General features: G+C 35.9%; 1 protein-coding gene across 11 annotated transcripts in view; it reads right to left on the bottom strand.

Moving 5' to 3' along the window:
* The window catches only part of ROBO2 (roundabout guidance receptor 2), a 1,105,399-nt gene that overhangs the window by 73,157 nt on the left and 1,010,470 nt on the right, over nt 1-21,772 (bottom strand). For all 11 annotated transcript variants that reach the window (XM_026845322.1, XM_026845314.1, XM_026845338.1 and 8 more), the window contains 5 exons: nt 17,892-17,973; nt 17,027-17,192; nt 15,179-15,345; nt 11,145-11,266; nt 4,247-4,478 (listed from right to left, as the gene is read on the bottom strand). In XM_026845322.1, coding sequence (XP_026701123.1) covers nt 4,247-4,478; nt 11,145-11,266; nt 15,179-15,345; nt 17,027-17,192; nt 17,892-17,973 — 769 coding nt within the window. The remainder of the gene's footprint in view (nt 1-4,246; nt 4,479-11,144; nt 11,267-15,178; nt 15,346-17,026; nt 17,193-17,891; nt 17,974-21,772) is intronic.

Here is a 21,772-nt window from a genome sequence, read left to right as displayed (position 1 = left end):
CATATCTAGAGAGCCCTCTGGTTTGGGGCATCTCACATTGTGTGTCATGGCTCCCTGACTCCAGTCCCTGGTCTAAAGTATTCCTATCCAGAGAGGACTCCATCACTGCTAAGATCTACAGCAAAAGGACTCTAGTCTTACCTTTAACAGATACTCCTGACTGCATGAACATCCTTGGTCCATGCTTCTTGGAAAAGCAAAGAGCCACTAGCATCTTCATATTAATGTCTGGCAGGTTTAACACAACTAAACACAGCCACAGATATCAGGAGTATTCAAGTCTCCTCAGTCATGTCAGATTTCCTTATTCCTCATGGTCTCTTTGAGACTGGTTAGGTTCCTACTTTGGATGCTCCTCAGCACTTGACTGGGCACAAGCTGAAGGAGCTGCTCTCAAATCCTTACCCTGATAACCCTGAAGAGTTGGAGTTGCCTGTTGCAGGAACAACACACCTCAAAATGAGGGTATCAGAGATGGACACAAGGGACTATACAAGATTACATCAGAAAAAAAATATTTTAGAGGAAAAATGACACATATATTGCTATCTTGTGAGGCTGCACCTTTTGAGAACTACATTTTCAGATGATGGTTCAGCTGCAAAGCAAACAGTGCTTGGTAGAGTCCTTTTGACCTTGAATGATGCAGAGACACAGTGTACTGAAGGGGAGAAATGGTGCTGTATTGTGGAAAATTTGACTCTTAGCCAGATCAAGTGAAGCACGGAAACGTGGCCTTGGGCTACTCCTTGCAATCGTGCAAAGCATAAATTTGGTGAAGTTAATAGTTGCATTGTGTATTTTATGGCAAGTGAAATAATTTGCCACACAGTAAAAAAATCAGCATTTTAAAAGTCCAAGTTATTCAATAACAGCAAGACCATGAATAAATGTATGCGTGCGATATTAATTAGAACAATATTTTACATGAAAATAATAATCATAATAATGGTAAAGCTTAACACTGTATAGCTAGTTTTTGTTTAAGTACAATGCAACAACTTGCTGTAATGTATTTACTTTCATCCTCAAACACAAAGGGCATTCAGAAATATAATTTCTTATATACACATACCTCTGGAAACAGAGAGAAGGAATAAATGCTGAAGAAATGTAAAATGAATACCATACTCATTTAAAGAAAAACATACTGTATTCATTTGTCTTTGCATTTAAACTCCATGAATATTCTAGTTAATATTCTACCAGTGTGAGTCAGGGGTTTTTTTGAGGCTATATGGTAAGTCTGAAACAAAATTAAAATTGCAGCTGATGAATGCAGCTGAAAGTATCGTTTTAAGAGCTGCACTAAGGAAAAAGGAATTGACAGACAGCATCTTATAAAAAAATAAAGAGACGTCCATTACCAACTGTCATATTTTTGTCATGACAAACACTATGCAAAACAAATATTACTCCACAAAGTTATTCCAAAAGAGATTTAAAACAGTGGATGTAAAATTGAAAAAAAAAAAAAAAAACCCCAAACCAAAACCCAAACCCTATCTTTAGAGCCTGTGTGAAAAAAACCCATGAAAATTATAAAATATTTTATTTAGTTCATTTTCTTATGTGTATACACATATATGTATATAACGGTTCTGCTTCTTCTCTCTGATTATATCACTCTGCAAGCTGGCACCATGATATAAATTAAGCCACTTGTCTGACACTGCTGGAGTTATTAAATAGACCACATTGAAAAATAACATTTTTAAAACCGTTTTCTCATTTCCCTTGCTGCTGGCTTGTGGAGAACACCTTGCCTGCTTCTTGACAGGTCAATTATTCCAGTGCTCAGCTTCTTCTTACAGATATGAAAGAACCCAAATCGCTGCTCATCTTTCCCAGACGCAGCCAAACAGAATTCCATTTGTTACCTTCACAAGGCCAAAGAGGCAGGAGATGGATGGATACTGAACTGTGACAAATGTCTGATCTAGAGGAATAGTCTAACTGCAGCAAAATTGATTTCTGGAGGTAGGCCTCAGAAGTAACACTGCATGTAAAATTCAATCCAGCAGAAAGCTGCCACTACCTTTTGGTCGCACTTTGCCTTTACCAGGGCTATTTGTTTTGATGTCGCAAAAACCTTCCAACGCATGTATCACTCTTCCAAATTATTTTCTAAAAATAGTGTAGCTGACATTTTTAAAAAGTCAAGTCTAAAAAAGCTCATTTTCAAAATGGAATCACAAGCAACACAGCAAGTGGGATACCTTTAAATAGACTGCCATCTTTCTTCATTGGATGAGAAGAAAACCACTGTCAATATTTAGTTGATGTTATTTTTGAAATATATGAACACCAACATAATTACAAAGATAATGTGAGGAATTAAAGGAAATATCTGTAGAACTGCATCCACTAAATGTCTTATTTTTCTCATGGAAGTACCTAACTTTATCACCCAAGCAAGAGGAGTAACTATTTACAGGGGCTGACACTTGTTTGGTGATAATACTACATGTTATAGGCTGATCTTTTTGAGAGAGATACTTGTAAACAGACTCCTTGAAGTTTATATTAATCTAGAAAGTAGATCCTAGGCTGTTAGTTATACATATCTGTAGGCAAGAAAAGTTTTTTAAGTCTTCAATACATGGAGAGTTATTCCACATGAACAATGTGGCTTTTAAAGTAGGAAATTACCTGACAAGCTCTGCTGGGAGCTGAGGTTTATAAAAGGAAATGTCATTCCTCAACTATTTTATAGAAATAGACAGGAGATACAAAATCTTCTCTCTTTTTTTCAGTAGTTCTTAATTTACCTTTAGCAAGAGACAGTTAGATGAACTAAATAAACAACAAAAATCAATTGAAATTGGAAAGAAAATCTGCTAGTGAGGGGACAAATTCCTACATTTTAAATCTAGAAAAGAAATTTCACTGGTAGAAAGCTCTTTTCTATTTTCTTTTTTTTTTTTTTTCTTAAGTTTTGTTCAGATGGCCATGAATGTATTCTTTACTGGCTGATTTTATATTCTGAATAAAGAAATGGGAACCATAAAGTCCCAAATTCTAGATCAGACTTGAACAATGCCTTCCTACATGCTCTCCTACATGTTTCAGAACACTGAATTTCCTCTTCTATAGAAACCAAGTTATCTTCATGATTACTTACTTGTTGGGCGATAACCGTAACAAATCAAAGAGAAGAGTGAGTAATAAGCAAGTCCATTCTAGAATTAAAAAGTACTTGGCAATCAGCACTAAATTAAACCTCAGGAGACTACTGTAAATGATTAAGATGCATCTTCAATAGAAAGGAAAGAGGGCACTCAAAACCCACTGAAACCATATGAGCATTTTGAAACTTCACTGCTCTTTCTTTCCCTTGCTTTGAAAGAATTCAATGAAACAGAGAGAAGATGAACCCTAATTGTTATGATCATTCTTCTACTTTTATGGGAGAGATTCTCCAGGCAAAGGTTGCATTAGAAAGGTAGAAAGATAGGTTTCTTGTACATTTGTAAGAGAAAAAGATAAAAATTACTTATATCTCACCTCACTCCCTTTTCAATAAAAAAACAGCCCTGGAGTGCATGAGCTTTAGCAAAACTATATCCCATGCTACATGCTATAGATATAAATGCCTGTTCATTTCAGTAGTGTAAACTCTTTCCTATGTCTGCATCCTCCATGTTTTACAGAAGCATGAAAAAGGTATTTAAGGAAATTCTCCAAAGGACTAAATAGGGCAGTTTTATGAACAGTGTGCTAACAGAAACAATAAAGTGGCATACCCTTGAGACTGGAGTTCCTTCAGACTAGTTAGAAATCTGTCCTTCACTGGTCCCCATTTCCCAACCAAACTGTTCATCTACATTAGTACCCATTCAGAAAGATGTGATTAATGTCAAACACTCCTGTTAAAGGTTTCATTTATTAGTTTTATTTTCAAAGTGCAGACCAAAGTATTTTATTGCAGCAACACCAGTTATAAAAGATTGGCTGCAGTGCACACTTTTTGAAGACCCAAAGCCACCTGTACATTTGAAGGACAAGTCAGAAGAATCTAGGACTGGCCCAACGCTTTCACATGGAATACTTACAGCACAAAACTGAATGTTATATTGAATTCTCATGCCAACCCGATATCTAACAAATGGAAATCATGTGGAAGATACAGAGCTGAACATACACATACACACAATAACCAGAACAGTCACTCTTGATTTCACCTTCAGTGTTGGATACAAAATGTTGGGTATGGATTTGTTGCTTTTCTGACCATTTTACTAACCTTCCTCTGTGGTACGAGCAGACTTTGATTCACTGTCCATTCCTTGGAATTCATTGAAATAAGGGCGAACCTTAATTTCATAAGTGACCCCCTTTTTTAAGTTGACGAGAACAGCACTGCGCTCAGTTGGGACTTTGACCTCCAAATTCTGCCATGCACCCGGAGAAGGTAGGCCAGACGTTTGCCGATACATTACACGGTAGCCCTGAATAAACTGGGATTGCCGGTCAACCTAGAAATGTCATTAAATAATCCATCAATAAACACATTAAAGTAACAAAACAGTATAAAAAGAAAAAACAACATTTCCCTAGAAAACTTCTGTCCTCGTGAAAAAGAGAAAATTAACAGTTGTTCAAGATGCTTAATTTAAAAATCAAAATGCCTTCCTGTAAGTTACTGTTGTCTATAAAGCACATTTTTCTCACGTTACTTATTACAGAACATTTATTTCTATTTTACTTTCTCCAGATCTATATATCATGACAAATACCACCTTAAATCATAAAACAAGGCCCCACCCATGCAACAAATCATGAAAAGAGAACTTTGGCATAATGCTTACTTCACCTAAATTTATTAAGCACATCTTGGCTACTGATGTGCTGAAATATCAAAAGAACAGAAAAACAAGTTCTTTTCAGAAAAGGACAAGTCTTTGAAGATACCCTACATGCTTTCAGTTAGTCCATTACTTGGCTCACAGCTCATCTTTTCATGAGATGCTCAGGAAACTAAAATAAACATAAGACAGATGCAGAGAAAACTTCCAAGGACGTGTTTTGTTTCTGCATTCACAGTTTAAGCAGTCTTTTTGCTTCCTGGGGTTGTGATGCTCTCAGGCCATCAGATGGAGACGGAATGTTGGGTTTGGTTTATATTTTATATGTTGTTAGGCATGCACAATTCAAGATCGGAACATACATAAAAGTTTAACAATTGTAACCTATCATAGACACAAATAGGAATTTTTTTTTAAGGAAAAACTTGAAATGTGTTTTATCTTGGGAGAGGTTGCATGCATTTTTTCTCTTGGGAAAAAAAAAAAGGCACAAACCGATAATGTGAGCTATTATGATGCTTGCATGGATTGTGCCTGGAAAAAGTCAAAACAATTTGATGGATAAAACCACACCAAACCCAGCTGCTTCTGTAGCCATCAAATAAACAGCCAAGGAACGTGCAGCACAAATAACAAGACTATACAACTAGCTGCTTAGTAAATCTCTGGGTTATAACTAAGATTCAACAAGTAGGATTTCTTTTCTGTTCTTGACATTTTGCAAGTTCAAAGATATTTCAGAATTAGAGATATATTTGTTTGACTTCTCCTAAGAATAAATGAATTTAAGGCTGAAAACACAAACCAGGGTCTATTACGCTTCTCTTATAATCTTGTTATAGTTTATTGAGGCATTCAGAGGGGACACAGATTCTTAGACATTAAAAAGCAGGGCAAGCAAGAAGAAAGCTTTATTTATGAGAGCAAAGCAGAAATGTCTTTCATCAAAACTGTCACTGTTAAAAACCTTGCAACATATGTTACAACAACATTAAGCTTGCATTTTATAAACTTCTCTACATTCACTTTAAGTGAATTTATGCACTGAAAGAGGGATATAACTCACAATAATAGCTTGTTAATACCGAAAGAATCAAGCTGTGTTTTTAAGAAGAACATTAAGCAGCTGTTTCCAGATGAAGGGAGTCTGTAAATCAGAGTAAATTGTTTTTATCCATGTTTGACTTTGATTAACTAAATGTTTTACGGACATAAAGACTTTAAGAACCTCATGTTTACTACAAAATTCAGCAAGAATAACACTTCCATGCACTTTGTAACACAGATTCTCAACGTAAATTATAATATAAGGCTATGATGTTTAATAATCAAATACTGAGTTTGATTCCTGCCTCACTTCTGAGTTAGAAGCTATGCTGAAAGACGGCAAAACTTTCTTAGAACTTTTCATTTTGCCTTTATTGTGCTTTTAAGCTCTACTGACTGCTGCCTAGTGGAGAACATCTGAAAATTTGGAATTGACTACACTTAACAGTAACGGTGTTACAAAACGGTATGGAAACTGTTTTGTATGGCATGGTACAAGCACAAATGCATCCACCAACGCACTAAGAACTGAACCCCTACAGTATACCTATATTATATTAATTTTGAGTCCACCACACTTTTTCTCTACTTACATATAAGTAGTATATAAATTATTCATACACCACTTTTCCTCCTAGACTTCTAAGTTCCTAACCTAAAAGACTAAACAATACGAGGAATATGAAAACAAAACGCAGTAATACAACAAGGCTGTCATGTATTTGGGTGCTATAAACTAGCTTGATTTGGGGCTCACGCAAGTTTCACAGAGCTTTCAATTAGAAGTTTGAGTGATCTGCCCAAATCTCAGATCATTGACAGTGATTCCACTGGTTCAGGGTCTGGGAGGGTACTTATGAAAGAAAATACTATGCATTTTTAATGTTTTTTATAAACATCCAGTTGCATTCAGTATCAAGATGAAGATACAAAGCTATCTCTCACGCCCACTTAAAGCTAGCAGGAATGAACAGAGCCTCTCATATAGTCAAAAATGTTGGGAAACAGCTGAGAGGCCACTTCACTTACTAAGGTGGATTTTTTGTGTTTTGTTTGGAGTTTTCTGATTAGCAAAAAATTTGTCTTGGATAATTACATGGATTAACCAGAGATATTTGTGAGGTTGTTAATGTATACATGCACACACAGGCACATGTGTACATATCTATATGTACATGCACACACAGACTTATATATAATACAAAACCTGTGAATTCATTGTCTCCTCCATTTGTTATGTGCTAATTACATGTCACACCATCAGCAGGCCACTAAAAGCATGCATAGCATTAAAGAGCTGTATTCAGCTGTGGTAAGCATCAAACAACTCTATAGGTATGGCATACATTCACACATAGGCAGAGTTGCAGAAACGTGCACCATGATTTAATGAAATAATGTAATAATTTCTAGGTAGTCTCCTTTCTCTCTCTTTTTTTTTTTTTTTTTTTTTTTTTTTTTTTTCCTGAGTACAAAGTACTTAGCATAATTACAGAGATTGCAGGAACTCTCTGTGCAGAATACTGGGATCAGAGAATATTTCTAGTCTTCCTGAGACACTCTTTACTACTCTTGAATTTGTACAAGCAGCAGTGACATCCACTCAAAAGATCTGCAACGGTTGCTGATCTAAAGATACCCTTTCTCCCACAAAAGACAGATGGCAGAAAATGCAGATTCTCCTTTAAAAGACAGAAAAGAGCAATTACTGGGTAGGTTCTGCTCAGCACTGACCTAGTGCTTTAAGGCTACCTACAAGCATAATTGGTCCTGCATGCTCCTTCTCACCCTCATTTATGATGAATATGTAGTGCAGGAGGTATCTACAAAACTTTCAACAGCTCTCCATTTCTGCAGAACGGAAAACTTGTTTTCCCTGCATGTTCAAATCTGCATATATTGCAGATGAACATGAGACAGGTTGAATGACTATTAGATCATATAGTTAGGCTATTATGTTGTTAAAAAGACGGCAAGAAACTCACAATGCAGTTTATGCTGCAAATATAAACTCCTTTCAGGCAAACCTGCTAATCTGTGCGCTAAAACACATTTTACAATATGCTCTGTAGTATGCAAATTTCTAACCCAAAATATCCAAAGAAATACTCTGCTCCCACATCAATACCCACAGCAGTTCTCCATCTGGGCAGAATACCTTGCACCTACTGAACTCACTAGTACAGACTCACAGTAATCTCTGGAAATTCAAACAGCCCTAGCATTTATCTGTCTTACAGGAACAAGACAAAAGATGGCGATACACCAGAAGACTATCTAAAGGACATGACTCTTGAAGCTTCCAGTGAAGTACATTCCTTTAAAATCAGTGTCAAATTAAAAGACAGAGGTAAATAAATTATCCTTCTGGTGGGTAGCCTCCTAGAAGGCAGTCAGAATTTCAAAGCAACTGTTCTTTTGCCATACTGAAGAACTGGCTTTTATTCCTGCTTGTGCCACAGGGCTCCTTTGTAAATCTAGAAAACTTTACATCTGGCCACTAATGAAACTCAGTTTAACGCCCAGTGAGGCTGTAAGTGCTGAACTATAGTAGAGGTCAGCTAAAAAAGTGCTTGGAGTACACCATATGCTGTTGCAATGCAAAATGTTTTGATAAAAGTAAAAATAAATCAGGCCCAAGCTTTAATATTAGCCATTTGATAACCGTGGCCGTATCTGATTCCGTAAGTCTCATCACCAATAAATATCTCTGTACCTCACCTCTGTATGTGTAAAGTCAGGATAATGACACATTTTATCATTGTGATGTTAAAATTCAGTATTTTTTGTGAAGCACCCAAATGTTACGGTTCAGAGGATGACAGATAAGCGAGCATGTGAAACAAACTAATAATTTTTTATTCAATGCAAGGTTTCAATGGCATGAATTTAATAAGACCTGGCACCACACAGTGAATAAAGATAAAAAGAAATGTTGAATAGCTCCATGGAGAAGAGATCCTGTATGTGACCAGATAATTACAGCTACACTTTAATACTTATGCACAAGAGGAATACGTTTAAGTGACAATGAAAACAACTTCTGACGTTCTACTTCCCTTTTTTTTTTTTTTTTTTTCAAACTGACTTTATAGGCCTGTCCTTCTTTTAAAATGTATGTTTATATTTTAAAATTGCACCATTGTAGAAGTGAGCTATTTCTGAAATTTTAAACTCAATTTTGGAAAAAAAAAAAAAAAAGAGTAAGCAAAACTAAAACTATCTCAGAAAGAAAGGAGAATTGCTGTTAATTTGCTGGGAGTCAGAAAGTCAGTAATCAAGGACATTCCTTGGCATTTACTCTTTGAACTGCATAAAGTCAACACAGACTTAAGACTCTCATGGCACTTCTGTCCTTTTGTATGACAGCAACACTGTCTAACCATTTTATATTAATAGTGTGGACTTTTACTGTCTGGATAGAGTGGCTTTTTTCCTAGAGACTATGGTTAATTAAGTGGTTTTGTTCTGTTTGATGCAAAGTTTCTAATTAGCTGTTCCAGAGATCTTTTTTTTTTTGTGTCTTCCTTCCCTTGGGCAATTCTGAAACATCTCTACAGAGGCCTGTATGCTTGTCAGGTGGCACAAGGTCACTGATTTGAGGAATCTTCCCAATAAGCTGATATCCATAACATCCCTAACAATTCACCTTTACCTCACTATGTTTTCTTCACTGATTACTTTTTCAGAGGGGGCACTAAGAGACTCTTTTAGATAGATGGAGAGAAAGAGATGTATACACACACATACACACACATACACACCCATGCATATATATATATATATATATATATATACACACATACCCCCATCCATAAATACATACATATATATTTCATTATTATATAATGACATTGGTTACATTGTGTAAAACCGAATTCTGTTTATATTGGGGGTTCCTTTTATAGTATATGCTAAAGCAAGGGCAAGCCTATGAAACTATTTCTGGCAGCAGTCACAACCAAGAAAAGACTTGAAAGAGCATCACACAGGTGCTAACTTCCAGAGTTTCTAAACTACATACCCATCTTCTTGGGCAAATGTCTGCTTGGGAAAAAGGGTTTGCTACAAAGGTTAGTCAGCCTGTCCTGCAGTAATGTAGTTGAAACAGAGAGCATTTTTAGAAAGGCAAGCTGCATGTTTGCATCATCAATGGCAAAAGGCAATGACACATTTTCTAAATAATCTTCTAAACCAGACAAATTTGTGGGTTTCTGTATTTATTCTAATCTGTCTCCTGACCACTGAAATCTGTCAGAACAAGAATGGTGCATATGGCCCTCTAAATACACCCGGGTTGTGGAAAAACCAAGAGTAATCCTTATAATACAAAATCTATCACTGCACTTCTTATCTCCTGTTGTATAATCCCCTGTACACATTAACCTCTTAGCAATATTACATGTAGAAGAAAAACCCTGAGTACTGTGAATATCCCTTTAGCAGAATTAATCCTATATAATACAACTGTTTTAGTGATGTGCAGAGCAGTACTATTTCCACCCATGACATTCCTTCCTCTGAGGCAGATGCCCCAAGAGTAAAGCACTCTTTTCTGGTGCACAGTGCCCTGGAAACTCTCTCCTTCTACAGTTACAAATCCTTTCCTTCAAGCCTCAGGAAGGGAAGCATAGCATTTTGAAAGCAAAACACTCCATCAGAAATTCTACCCAGTAGTTTGACCCCTCAAATAGACACGTTGTTAAGTACTGCCAAAAAAGATTCTGGTCTTCTATAATGAAAGGATATCCACTGGTTGTGGGTAAGGCTTATGCTAGAAAACCAGATGCTACAGAGTGGATCAGGCATCAGCACCATGTGCTTCTGACTTCACTCCAAGTGCCCTGTAATAAAGCTATTTTTGTACTTTAGGGTCACCAAATAATAGGGTATTGTCAGGGGTCCCTGTGCCTTGAAGTGGAAAGTGCTTTTTTATACAACAATTTCATGTTGATACTTAGCTTTGATTATTTTTTGGCATGCACAGTAATGAGTCCACAGATCAATTATCCTTTAGATTATGGTGTTAAGCATATTAATTTTTATAATATTTTTCTAGTCAGACAGCTAGCTCAGTTTGAGCTGAACACTGAAGACTTTGAACCTGCCTGACTTGAAAGAGAAAATAAAAAGATCATTTCATTACCGCATATATACGCCTGTATAATGTTAGTTTATCAGAGCACTCACATTGGGGTCAGGACTGGATTTTTTCAGGGTAGTAAAACACTGATGTGATAAATAGGCAAAATTAAAGTACTGTTAAGGTAATAATAACAGAACCCTTACTGTCCAGGTGACTTGAACCGTCGTGGGTGTCAGCACAACAGGATTATGCAGTCGTACAATGACGTCTCCCAGTTCTTTCTGGACTTGCCTGTGATCCACACCTTGTGCTGGTGGGCTGATATCTGCCAGGCCAGGCACACACATGAAAGCATTATTTTAACAGGAAAACTTATATGGCATCAATAAGAATTACTGAATAGCTTAATGACCTGATTAAAACACCCTTTATAGTAATGCTGAGGTCTAAATATGAACTCCAAAGCATATCAAGTAATGCAAACAAACCATTCACCTTTAGCTGCTCAGAAAATCATGAAATATAAAGATGTTGAAATGAGTATTCAGACTCGATGGCAAAGTTTTCTCAGATCTGGTAAGTGATGAGAGAGATGCAGTATTCACTAGTTCCAAAATACTCAGACAATAATAATGTTGCCCAGATGTCTGGAACCAAATTGGTCAGTATAATTGAAGAAAATTAACAGATTTTTTTTATTTTCTTAGAGCATGCGTGACATTAAGTCATTATAAGTTTCCAAAATTTCACTAAGCTTCCCTTCCCCACATACCGTACACACAAGAGACTGAACACTAAAAATAGCATTTTCTTCTGCAAAGCAAAATTTCCCTTTACAGATACAGATAATGAAATCTAGTGCAAATATGAAAAAAGAAGTACTTTATGAAGCCAAACTGATTCTTATCTTATAAAAAGTCAACAAAAACAATCTACTACAAAAATTTTCTCTTCAAGATTATGTCAAAGATTTCTTCAAAGTGTGTGTGTAAATTATTTTTTCTAGTCAAAATCTGTAGGAATTTGATCATTTAATATACATCCATAGAAAACTGTGAATCCGTCTCAAGCACCACATGCAGCCCTAGTACCTACTCCTTAGGGACCACATTTGGGTTATGCCGTTGTGTGAAACTGAATGAAGCTGTATTGCCTTTGCTAAATAGGAACTGCAAATACAAAATAAGTGTCAGAAAATGGAGGAGATATGCAATGTGTCTCTTTAGTGATAGTTCCTGGAAATAATAATTTTCTGTTACATTACACCAAAAGGAAAATGTTGGGCTACAGCTATCACCTAGCTATTATATCACCATTGTACGCCTCTTCCCTCCAACTCAGACGGAAGTGAAGATACTTTCGAGGAGCCAGTAAAGTCTGGATCCCTTCAGTGGATCCTTCAAGGATCTTACAATGCCATTTTTAGTCAACAGTTACAGAAGCCCTTACTGTGTCAGTTGTCTATGTGAATTGAATAATGGCTGTGAGAAATAAACATACTGATTATTTCTGCTGGAATTTGCTTGTAAGTTTTCCAGAAGAGGGGATCTGGAACACAAGCACAGACTGTATTCAACTCTGCTTGGTCTTTCCATGGGATTCACTAGCCAAAGACACGTTCCCTCTTTTTGGATCAACATCATGTTTTTGTAAAGAGAATACATACATAAAAGGGTTTTTTTCCCCCTATGATGGTCTTAGATATGGGAGTATGCAGCATGTGATTCCTTTTTATCTCCTAAGTATTATTAAGAAGAAATAATAGTGCTCTTAAAAATAAAACATTTTAATATAACAACTGAGTTTGAATCATATGCCTTCAGATTTTGAAATAAAGTAGGTTTTGATCATCAATATTTCAGCTTCATGATTCTGGATTGTTATGGATTCTGAGCCACCAATAAACAATATTGCCACTGATGAAATGAAAATGGCTCCATGGATCAACAAAGGGAATATAATCCAAATATGGATGTCAGTGAAGGAGACTGTCTAGCAAATTATGCCTATTCAAAGTGACCAAGAAACAGAGAGATATAATAAATCTGTAAGACAGCAACTCATACTGGTTTACACGATGATAATTTATGCTGTTATCCACAAAAAGCTATGATCCTTGGTACAAAATACTTACAAATACCCACAGCTACATTTTATCTCAATTAAGAGGTTTCTAAAATTAAATTGGTTATGTATTTTCTCTAACCTTTCTTTTAACAGCTCCCAGTGAACTTTCTATTGCTAGTAATTTAAATTCCAGGGATAGGATTATATATAGGTTCTTTAAAGTGTTTTTTTAATATATGGTTTGGTCTGTTAATAATCCAAACAAGAAATCAACTCCTTTCTTAGAGTATTTACTGATTTCTCTGTCCTTATTTGATGTCAGTCATGTAAGGTAAATCTTTTGAAAGTGCTTGATTGTCTACTTGTAGTCCACTGGTGAAAATATACATAAAATCCAATCACATGTATTTGCTGTACTTAATATTATGATATTAAATGCTCAGCTATTAAAGCTACCACAGACACCTGTTGCAAAGTAATATTATACAGCACTGTTATAGCTGCTTTTTTCTTCCTCTGTGGCCACTGTGAATAGACCTTCTACTGTATGTCATCTTCTTCTGTGAGCTGAATTGAATTCAGGCATAATTAGAAATCACATCAAAACATTATGTTAATTTTCAATTGATTTTATGATTTAATTCTATTAAACTGCAGGCTTGCAAAGAAGCTATAAATCCTGTACATGTCTCAGTGTGCTTGACTGCTAAACAGTTTCTGGAAATGGAAGCTGCAACACATGCTGTAGCTAATTAAAAGACATGTTTTTACTGAAATCAAATTGCTTGTCAGTATGTCAGATAAAAAGTGACACTCAAACGCCAAACAAAGTTCGTTTTTTAACTAGGTGATACGTTATGCAGACTAAAACACTGGTGTAATGAAAAGCATGAGTCTCTCTATAATAATGGAAGAGTAAGAAAGAGAAGAAAACTTGTAATAATCCATAGATAGTCAAGCCACAAAATCCCTGCCTAACTCACTCCTTCATCTTTTCAGAAAGAAGCTCTGTTTCTCCTTTTACAGCAGTGATTACTACTTTTAGGGGATAATTATTAAGGACAGATGGTTATATAATAAATATGACCCTACTCTTGTTTCTTTCTTTCCATCTAGGACCAGCAAAGGACTCAAAGGACCCAAAAGACCTACACATGCTGGAGGCTGACACAGAATGCACTCTCCATGCACACTTTATAACTTCCATAAACAGAGACAGAAGATCTTATTCTAAATCAACTGTGAGATGAGCTATTACTTTGGACTTGAAAAAAATTATGATTCAAAAAAATTATTAATTCCTGCATTCCAACCCATTTAACATAGTAACACACTCTTGAAAGAAGTATTCAAGCAACGTGTTATCAAAGCTAAAGAAGTCCATGCTGTGAAGAGAAATTTGTTTGTGGCAGTTATACACAGTTAGAGCCTGATGTAACGTGAACAGAATTCAATAGTCTGTTCAATAGCAATGACAGATCACATCTACCAGTTATATCACCACCCTATAACTGAGGGTTTTCACTTCAGCCTTCCCTCTTGCTTTATACAGTGGATTAATATAAATAATTCAGAAATCTATGTATATAAATAGAAGACCCATACTTTTCTCAGAACAACTTCAAAACATTGTTAGCATGCAGATGCCTTAATTTACATGAATTCTCTTATATGAACATTGGATCAGATTAATCAACACACTACAGATATTTTATGCAATTCTTTTGATTAAAACTAATACTAAACACTGTGCCTGTCATTACCACTTGTTATTATAGTATATTCCTATTACAATAATGGAGAAGAAGTAAGGAAACAGAGAGAAAAGACACTGAGGAGAGCATGGTATTCAGACCACTTTTCAGAAAGGCTTGGGTAACTCACATTACTTTCAACAGAAACCAGACATGAAGGAAGACACCAAGTCTAAGTGAACTGCCAACCAAAAGGTCTACAGTGTACAAAGGACTAAAGAGCTAACCTATCTCTCCTAAGCTCCAGACTGATACAGCAAACACTGAACTGTTTTTTATCTTTATTGGTTAAGCTCCATTCATGATTCATTCAGTCAGAGTGCTAAAGCCAAATGGCCAGACTGACTTATTGGTCAACTCTCAGTTACTTCTTCCTATTTTAGCTCAAGCACGTAAGCCTTAATAATTACTATTACCTTGTGTTCGGACAGGATCTGACATAGGGCTGGGATCACTCAGACCTTGTGAGTTGATAGCTCTCACCATAAACAGGTAGATTGTATTGGGGCGCAGTGCTCTCACAGTGTAGAGAGTGGTCTTCACATGGTTAGCCACCGTTTGCCAGCTATTGCTCACAGATTGACTGCAATGAGAAGAGGGTTGAAGATTAATGCAAGGGAAAAGTAAGGAAGTGATAGGACCTGCTTTTGTCACCCTATTATCAAGTCTCAGTACAGGAAAAAGTAGTAACAGCAGAGTAAAAATAAAAATATTTGCTTCAGTTAACTCATCGAGACAGGATAAAAAAAACCCACAACTGTCAAAAGTAAAAGCTTTTGCTATCTCTCTAAAATAAATGCCTACAAAAAGAAAGTGTGGAAAACTGTAAAGTAATGTCGAATGATAAATAAGCCACTCTTGAACATAAATCTTAGAAAAGAAAATCCTGTTAAAAGAAAAATTTTCTATACTGCTAAGTAAATTATATCAATAAATTGTCACTGGAAGAAAAGTATTCTCCTTGAAATAAATTCATAGTCAAAGTTACAAAAAAACCTTCTGAAAATGTGCTTGTAAATGATGGAAACCATATGAATATTTCTTCTGTCACTACATTTCCATTGGACATTATTATAATTAGATTACAATCCACTGTACGAAGAGATTTCAAGTGTGATTGTTAAAACAGTTTTTAATGAAAATGCCTGGCTTTTGTTAAAGTTATTGATGGGATGCCATTAAAGCTTATCTAGGGTGAAATATCACAAAAGTTTAAAGAGAAAATTTTATTTTATTGTGCTTTGTTGTAGAGCATTGATTAAGAAATTCTTTAAATATATTAAAAGGAAAAAGAAAATGGAAAGCTGTGAGTTTCATGTTGTTTCAATTATTTCATCCATGTAATGCATAAAAGGTAAGTTCCAGAATAATCAATAATCTGCACATACAGTAATGCTGTTTGCATATTAACATAGCAGGATGAAGCATTATTGCTATAACTTCTTCAATTTGCATGCATACTATTTTCACAAATTATTGTATAAATTTTAATTAAAAGATGAACTAAATTATTTGTCATTTGTTGAACATCTTGATTAAGGGAAACGTTTAAGAATATACACATTTTTAAGCCGAAGCATGTATTACTGATACATGTGAGAGGTATGGCTGATGCTTAAACAAACTTGCTGAATTGGAGCCCAGGAGTTCTTCCGTATTGTATATTAATTGCCGCTGTGTGGAAGGGAGCAGCTGGATTCTCTTAGCCTCAGGTTGCAGGATGAAATCCCAAATTATTAACACTAGCTTCTTTAGTTAAAAGTTTTAATCTATCTAAAACAGTAAAAAATAGAAATTTAAAGTGCTTTGACTCTTTAATCGCTTTTACTTTAACAAGAACAGCAACTAAAGTATGCAGAGAGGCTTCAGGTTTATCCATTTATTTTCAGATTATTTGTACTATATAGTCAAGATAACACTGGTCCAAATGATTTGACCCGCAGCATTCCCACAGGAGACTCACTGATCATTAATGCCAAGGGAAAAGTAACAGATAATGACTGCATTGTCCTGTTATATTCCTGTTGACCTGAAGAATTACTTAGATGCTCCTCTAATTAATCACTTAGAAAAAAGTGATAAATTTTAAAAAATCAATTTAAAAAATAAAAATCAATGCCTGCCATAGAAGTTGAGTCTTTTAATGAACTTATAATGATATGTGTAGAGTCAAAAAGAACACCACAATACCAAGAGAACAGCTGGTACCAGGGTTTAAGCAAAATTAGAAAGGAAGGAGATTAAAAGTGGAATAATTCACATACCTAAAAGCCTCAATGATATATGCACTAGCTGGTAGGCTTCCAGGGGTCCCTGGTTGCCAGGACAGGGTGACAGTGTTCTTAGTAACATCAGTGACCTGAGGTTTGGATGGTGGCCCAGGGAGGTCATTTACATCATAATTCTTACTGACTGTTGCTCCACCAGATTCTGTGAGGGGCAAATACAAAACAATTACTTTTTATCCTTGATTGTATAAATTTGATCAAAGTAGACGATTAAAAGGAAAAACATGCTGAATATCTGCAAAATCAACATAACCAGTGTTCTTAATCTGTAAAGAACTAAGTCAACAACTGCATTACCATGGATGTTTTTGGATGAAGAGCTATCATTCTTTAGGTACATTTGGAAAGAAAAAAGCCACAAAACTCAAAAGTCATATTAAATATATATATATATATAAAAGAAAGAATAACAAAAAGCCCAGCTTTGCTGAAATTTACATAAAATATCAAAATCTTAGTTACTATAAGGATGAGAAAGTTCCTATATCCATCCAATCAACTCTAGTACTCACAGAGAGCACATTAGACTTTGACAGTCCCCTGTGTAGGCTTGTCCAAGCCCATTACTGGAAGAATCCATGGTTTCTTAATACTCCTGTTTAGAACAGTTCTAGCATAGCACTGTCACTGGAGACAAATACAGACTGTTTCAATGTCAATGGGCATTTCAAGATAATAGCAATAAAATGCAAGGCATGTGAAGGAACCCAGCCTTCCCACCTAAAACTTCTCCATCTCTATCCCAGAATTTCTAGAACAGATTATTTGACTCAGACTGCCCTAATGCAGTCGACATTTTCATTTTGTGCCACCTGAAAAACAGCCCCTGGACATCACTTACCTGTCACCTCCAGCACAGCACTCCAAGATGTCTCCCCACTAGAACTTGTAGCAACACAAGTGTAAGTCCCAGTATCGGACAGCTAGACATAGAAAACAGTTAAGGATAGTTTTACCAACCTTTTAGAATCAGCTGACTCAGTTTACTCTAATTTTCTTTTTCTAGATGTTTCTTGGGAAGAAGGACTTAGCCTACATTTTACACCAGACCAGAGGGCACCAGATATTTTCAAACAATCATTTAATGGTGGCTTACTTTTAGAGAACTATAATAACATTACCTGCTTCTAGTACTTTTCGAATTTTAATTTTCATATTGTTCATGGTACCAGTACAGCATGTAAGTGCTACAGAATGCATGGTTTGGACAGTGTCAATCTTCGTTTTTGTTACAACAATTGCAGGTGATATCTGGTAACAATATAACAACAATTAACTTACTAAAGAATAAAATCTCACTGTTTGTTATCCCATGATGACCTAGAGATACAGTTTCCCATGCCAGGAAGGCTGTTACATCATCAGACTCTATGACAGATGAATCTATTTTTATATAAAGGCCACCAGACATACAAATACTGCTGTCGAGACTTCACACTGGTTATCTCTACGCAGACAGTCCTCCAAGCAATTTTCAAATGGCAAAATTAAATCAGATCCTACACCATGCTTACCTTTCTTCTGTTCACATGGGATTTTATTTCAGGCTTACAAGGCACTTTGGTAGCAAAAAAAGCGCATTTGTATAAAACTGTTGTGATTCACTATTGTGTCAGTCCATGTATCTCAAATTTATTTGGGGAAACCATTTTGAATTATATTGTCAGTATTAATCTCATTACTGTATAAATTGCTCTACTGGAAAATTTACCAAGTGTTTTGCTATTCCTTACTTAAATTTAAAGTAAAGATTTCTGAGACAGGAACTAGTGAAGACTACAGAGATGGATGGAAAACGGTAACTTTACAAAGCACAATATACAGAGCAGCCCTCCTGAATAAAGCATGGTAATCTGGAGATGGAAGCAGAATGGGGAGAGTGCTGACCCTAGTGAAAAAGGAAAAGAATTATATTCACCATCAGATGACTTGATGGAAATAGGAACTGCATCCAAGAAGTTTTATTGGACTTTAAGGAATTGTAATGGCTTTTCTGCTAAATGCAGATTGACACTATGGCAAATGTGTTTATACCTCACTCTTCAAGAAGAATGTCAAGGCAAGTAAGTGAGATGCTCTTTAGATTACTTGTCGAAATATACTTTAATTGATTTTAAAATTTGTCATGTTTGAATTGTTTTGGTATTTTCTTCCAGTACACTGGGACTGCAGTGTACCACTCTTAGGGGCAGGCAGCAACTGATTAATGTCAGTTCAATTGTCTGAATGACCATAACTTGCATTTTAGAAGATGTTCTCCCATGAAATACAAGCAATAATTAAACCCATCTGACTATGGCTCAGAGACCCAAAATATAAGGGATACTGCTAATAATATGAGAAAGACTCTTGAAAGCAGACAGATTTGCCAGAGAAGAGAGCCTTACAGCATTCTGAAGTGTTTTATTTTGCTGCTTCTGAACTTTTATTAAATATGTAATTCTTCATTATGTAATAATGGAAAATATTTCTCAAGGCTATGGTTCTCAACTTCACTTGTGTACTACCGTGACAGATGGTGTATGGCATACTCCATGAAGTATGTGGTATACACAACAGAGTATCTTGCAGAAGAAAAACTCAACATATAAAGCAAGCTGGAGATATGCTGCCTCTTGCAAGTTATGGTGAATTATCTAACTTTCAGACTGTGGATGGATTAGATACAGATATAGTGTATTGCTAATCCAGTTATTTATACTTTTTTTGTGCTATGGACAAAAACAACAGGGGAGGAGAATGGAAAATCTTTGCTATTCAGTAAAATAAACAGTTTTCTTCCTTAGCTAATGCAGGTGTCTAAATCTTGTGTGGTACACTTCTGTGGAGCAGAAGCTCAGTGTTGACCTGTCTGAAAGGGTACCAAGTGAGTGACGTGTGTGAGATTTTAAGTTGTCTTCCTCAGAGGAACTGGAAAGACTGGCTTATCAGGAAAATCTCAGGTTCATGTTTATGACTGTGGCCCGTGGTTTGCTGTGGCTGCTGCAAACTCTTGAATAATTTGTTTTACACACAGAAAGAGAGTTACATAGCAGAAGAGGATGGTCTTAAAAGTTTAAATAGTAGTGGCTCATCTTTACCCATATCTTGAAATCCTTTATGATTGTAATAGTGATTATTATTTGTGAGGGGAGGAGAAGGTGAGGACATGTGGGTGATGAATACTAATTTTCTCTGAACTTGCATATGTAAGTATACTTGGACATATTTTGCGGCCATGTTTTTGCTTACTAAGTGTTGCTAGTCCTTGCTTAGGTAGACCTGAGAGAAAAGTTAAACATTACAGATTTTAATCCATATTTAATTCATAAAAATTGGAAGGTATGGAAGAAATCTGATTTTTATGGTTGTGTGTGGTTTTTGTTCTTGTCTGAGTCAAACACTGCACATTACTGCATTTGAGGGGTTTATAAAAAATGTCTTTCTAAGCCTTTAAGGAAAATTGGCTGCTAGTGAATGAGCCACTTAAGGATCAATAAAAGCTCCCTGTCTTTCAAAACCACACTTACTACTAATACTGTTTTCTTCTCCCCTTGCAAGCAACTTTTTTTCCTTTCGTTTACAGACCTTTTGTCTCTAACAGCGAGATTAATGCACTGGCACGATTCAGAACCAATTTCATTGTTTGCATAGCTGCATGCAGACAGGTATCCCAGGAGCTTCTGCCTCGTGGACACTCCACAGAAGCCCATCATCGATGCCTGAAAGTTTGTTTGAAATCACTAAGCTTCCACCTTTAATTGCTGCTTTCTAACACTACTGGGGAATCTTGACTATTCAAGCGCGCTCTTTAATCCAGCTCTACAGGAAAAATGCATTAACCTTCATGGCCTAAACCTGCCTTCAGCCCAGGGAGGAAGGATAAATTGTTTACTCAAGGAATGCTAGCATAAATTTTTTAATAAATTCCATTTTGTTCCAAGGAAGTTAACAATTCATCTATTATCACTGATGAGATGGTATCAGAAAACAAAACTGTTCTTTATGTCCTGTCCTTGATAGTGATGTTTATTGACATTTTTTTGGATGGCAAAGCTAAGTGCAGAAATTACTGCTGATAAAATTAAATGGTTTCTGAAATTGCCTTTAAGTTCTTGACAAATAATTACATTTACCTTACTATTTTTCCATATACATGCTTGTCCACATACACACAAACAAATAAGCATTTTTATCTTTGAACAGGAAAAAATTAAAAGCCCAAACAAAGATTAGAGATGCGATATTTATGAACAAAAACTGACAGTATGCCATTTGGAATATTATAAGATTTCTTTGTACTTTTAAGATACCATATTATCTCATGTGTCAAAATGTAAATATTATGATAGGCATTTTGTTTTGAATAGAAATCCCTCAGCATATGACTGCATGTATGTTACATTATTAGTTGTCTTCTCCCATCCGCAGCCTGATGGAACATCTCCAGCAAGCGTAACATTGGAATAAATCAGCCAGCTCAAGACTGCCAAGACTCACTGATGGAGAAAGAGCATAGCCAAACCCTGATGAACTCCAGAATCACTTGCTAGCACAATAGCTCCTTGGAAAATTATGATCAGGTGTTGAAAATGAACTGCTCTAAGTTTTAACAGAGACAACAAGCCAATGGCTTCATGGTAAGATTGACTGAAAGATAATAAAGACCTGACCTTTTACATGTCTATCCTCCGTGCTTGCTTTTTCTCAGAATGGGGCTTGGTGAGCGTTTTCGGCCGAAAA

The sequence above is a fragment of the Athene cunicularia genome (genome assembly GCF_003259725.1).
Source record: "Athene cunicularia isolate RWA chromosome 1 unlocalized genomic scaffold, athCun1 chr1_part1, whole genome shotgun sequence".
NCBI classification, from domain to species: domain Eukaryota; kingdom Metazoa; phylum Chordata; class Aves; order Strigiformes; family Strigidae; genus Athene; species Athene cunicularia.
Note: the sequence above shows the minus strand (reverse complement) of the source record. Positions and strands in the feature narration are given on the sequence as shown.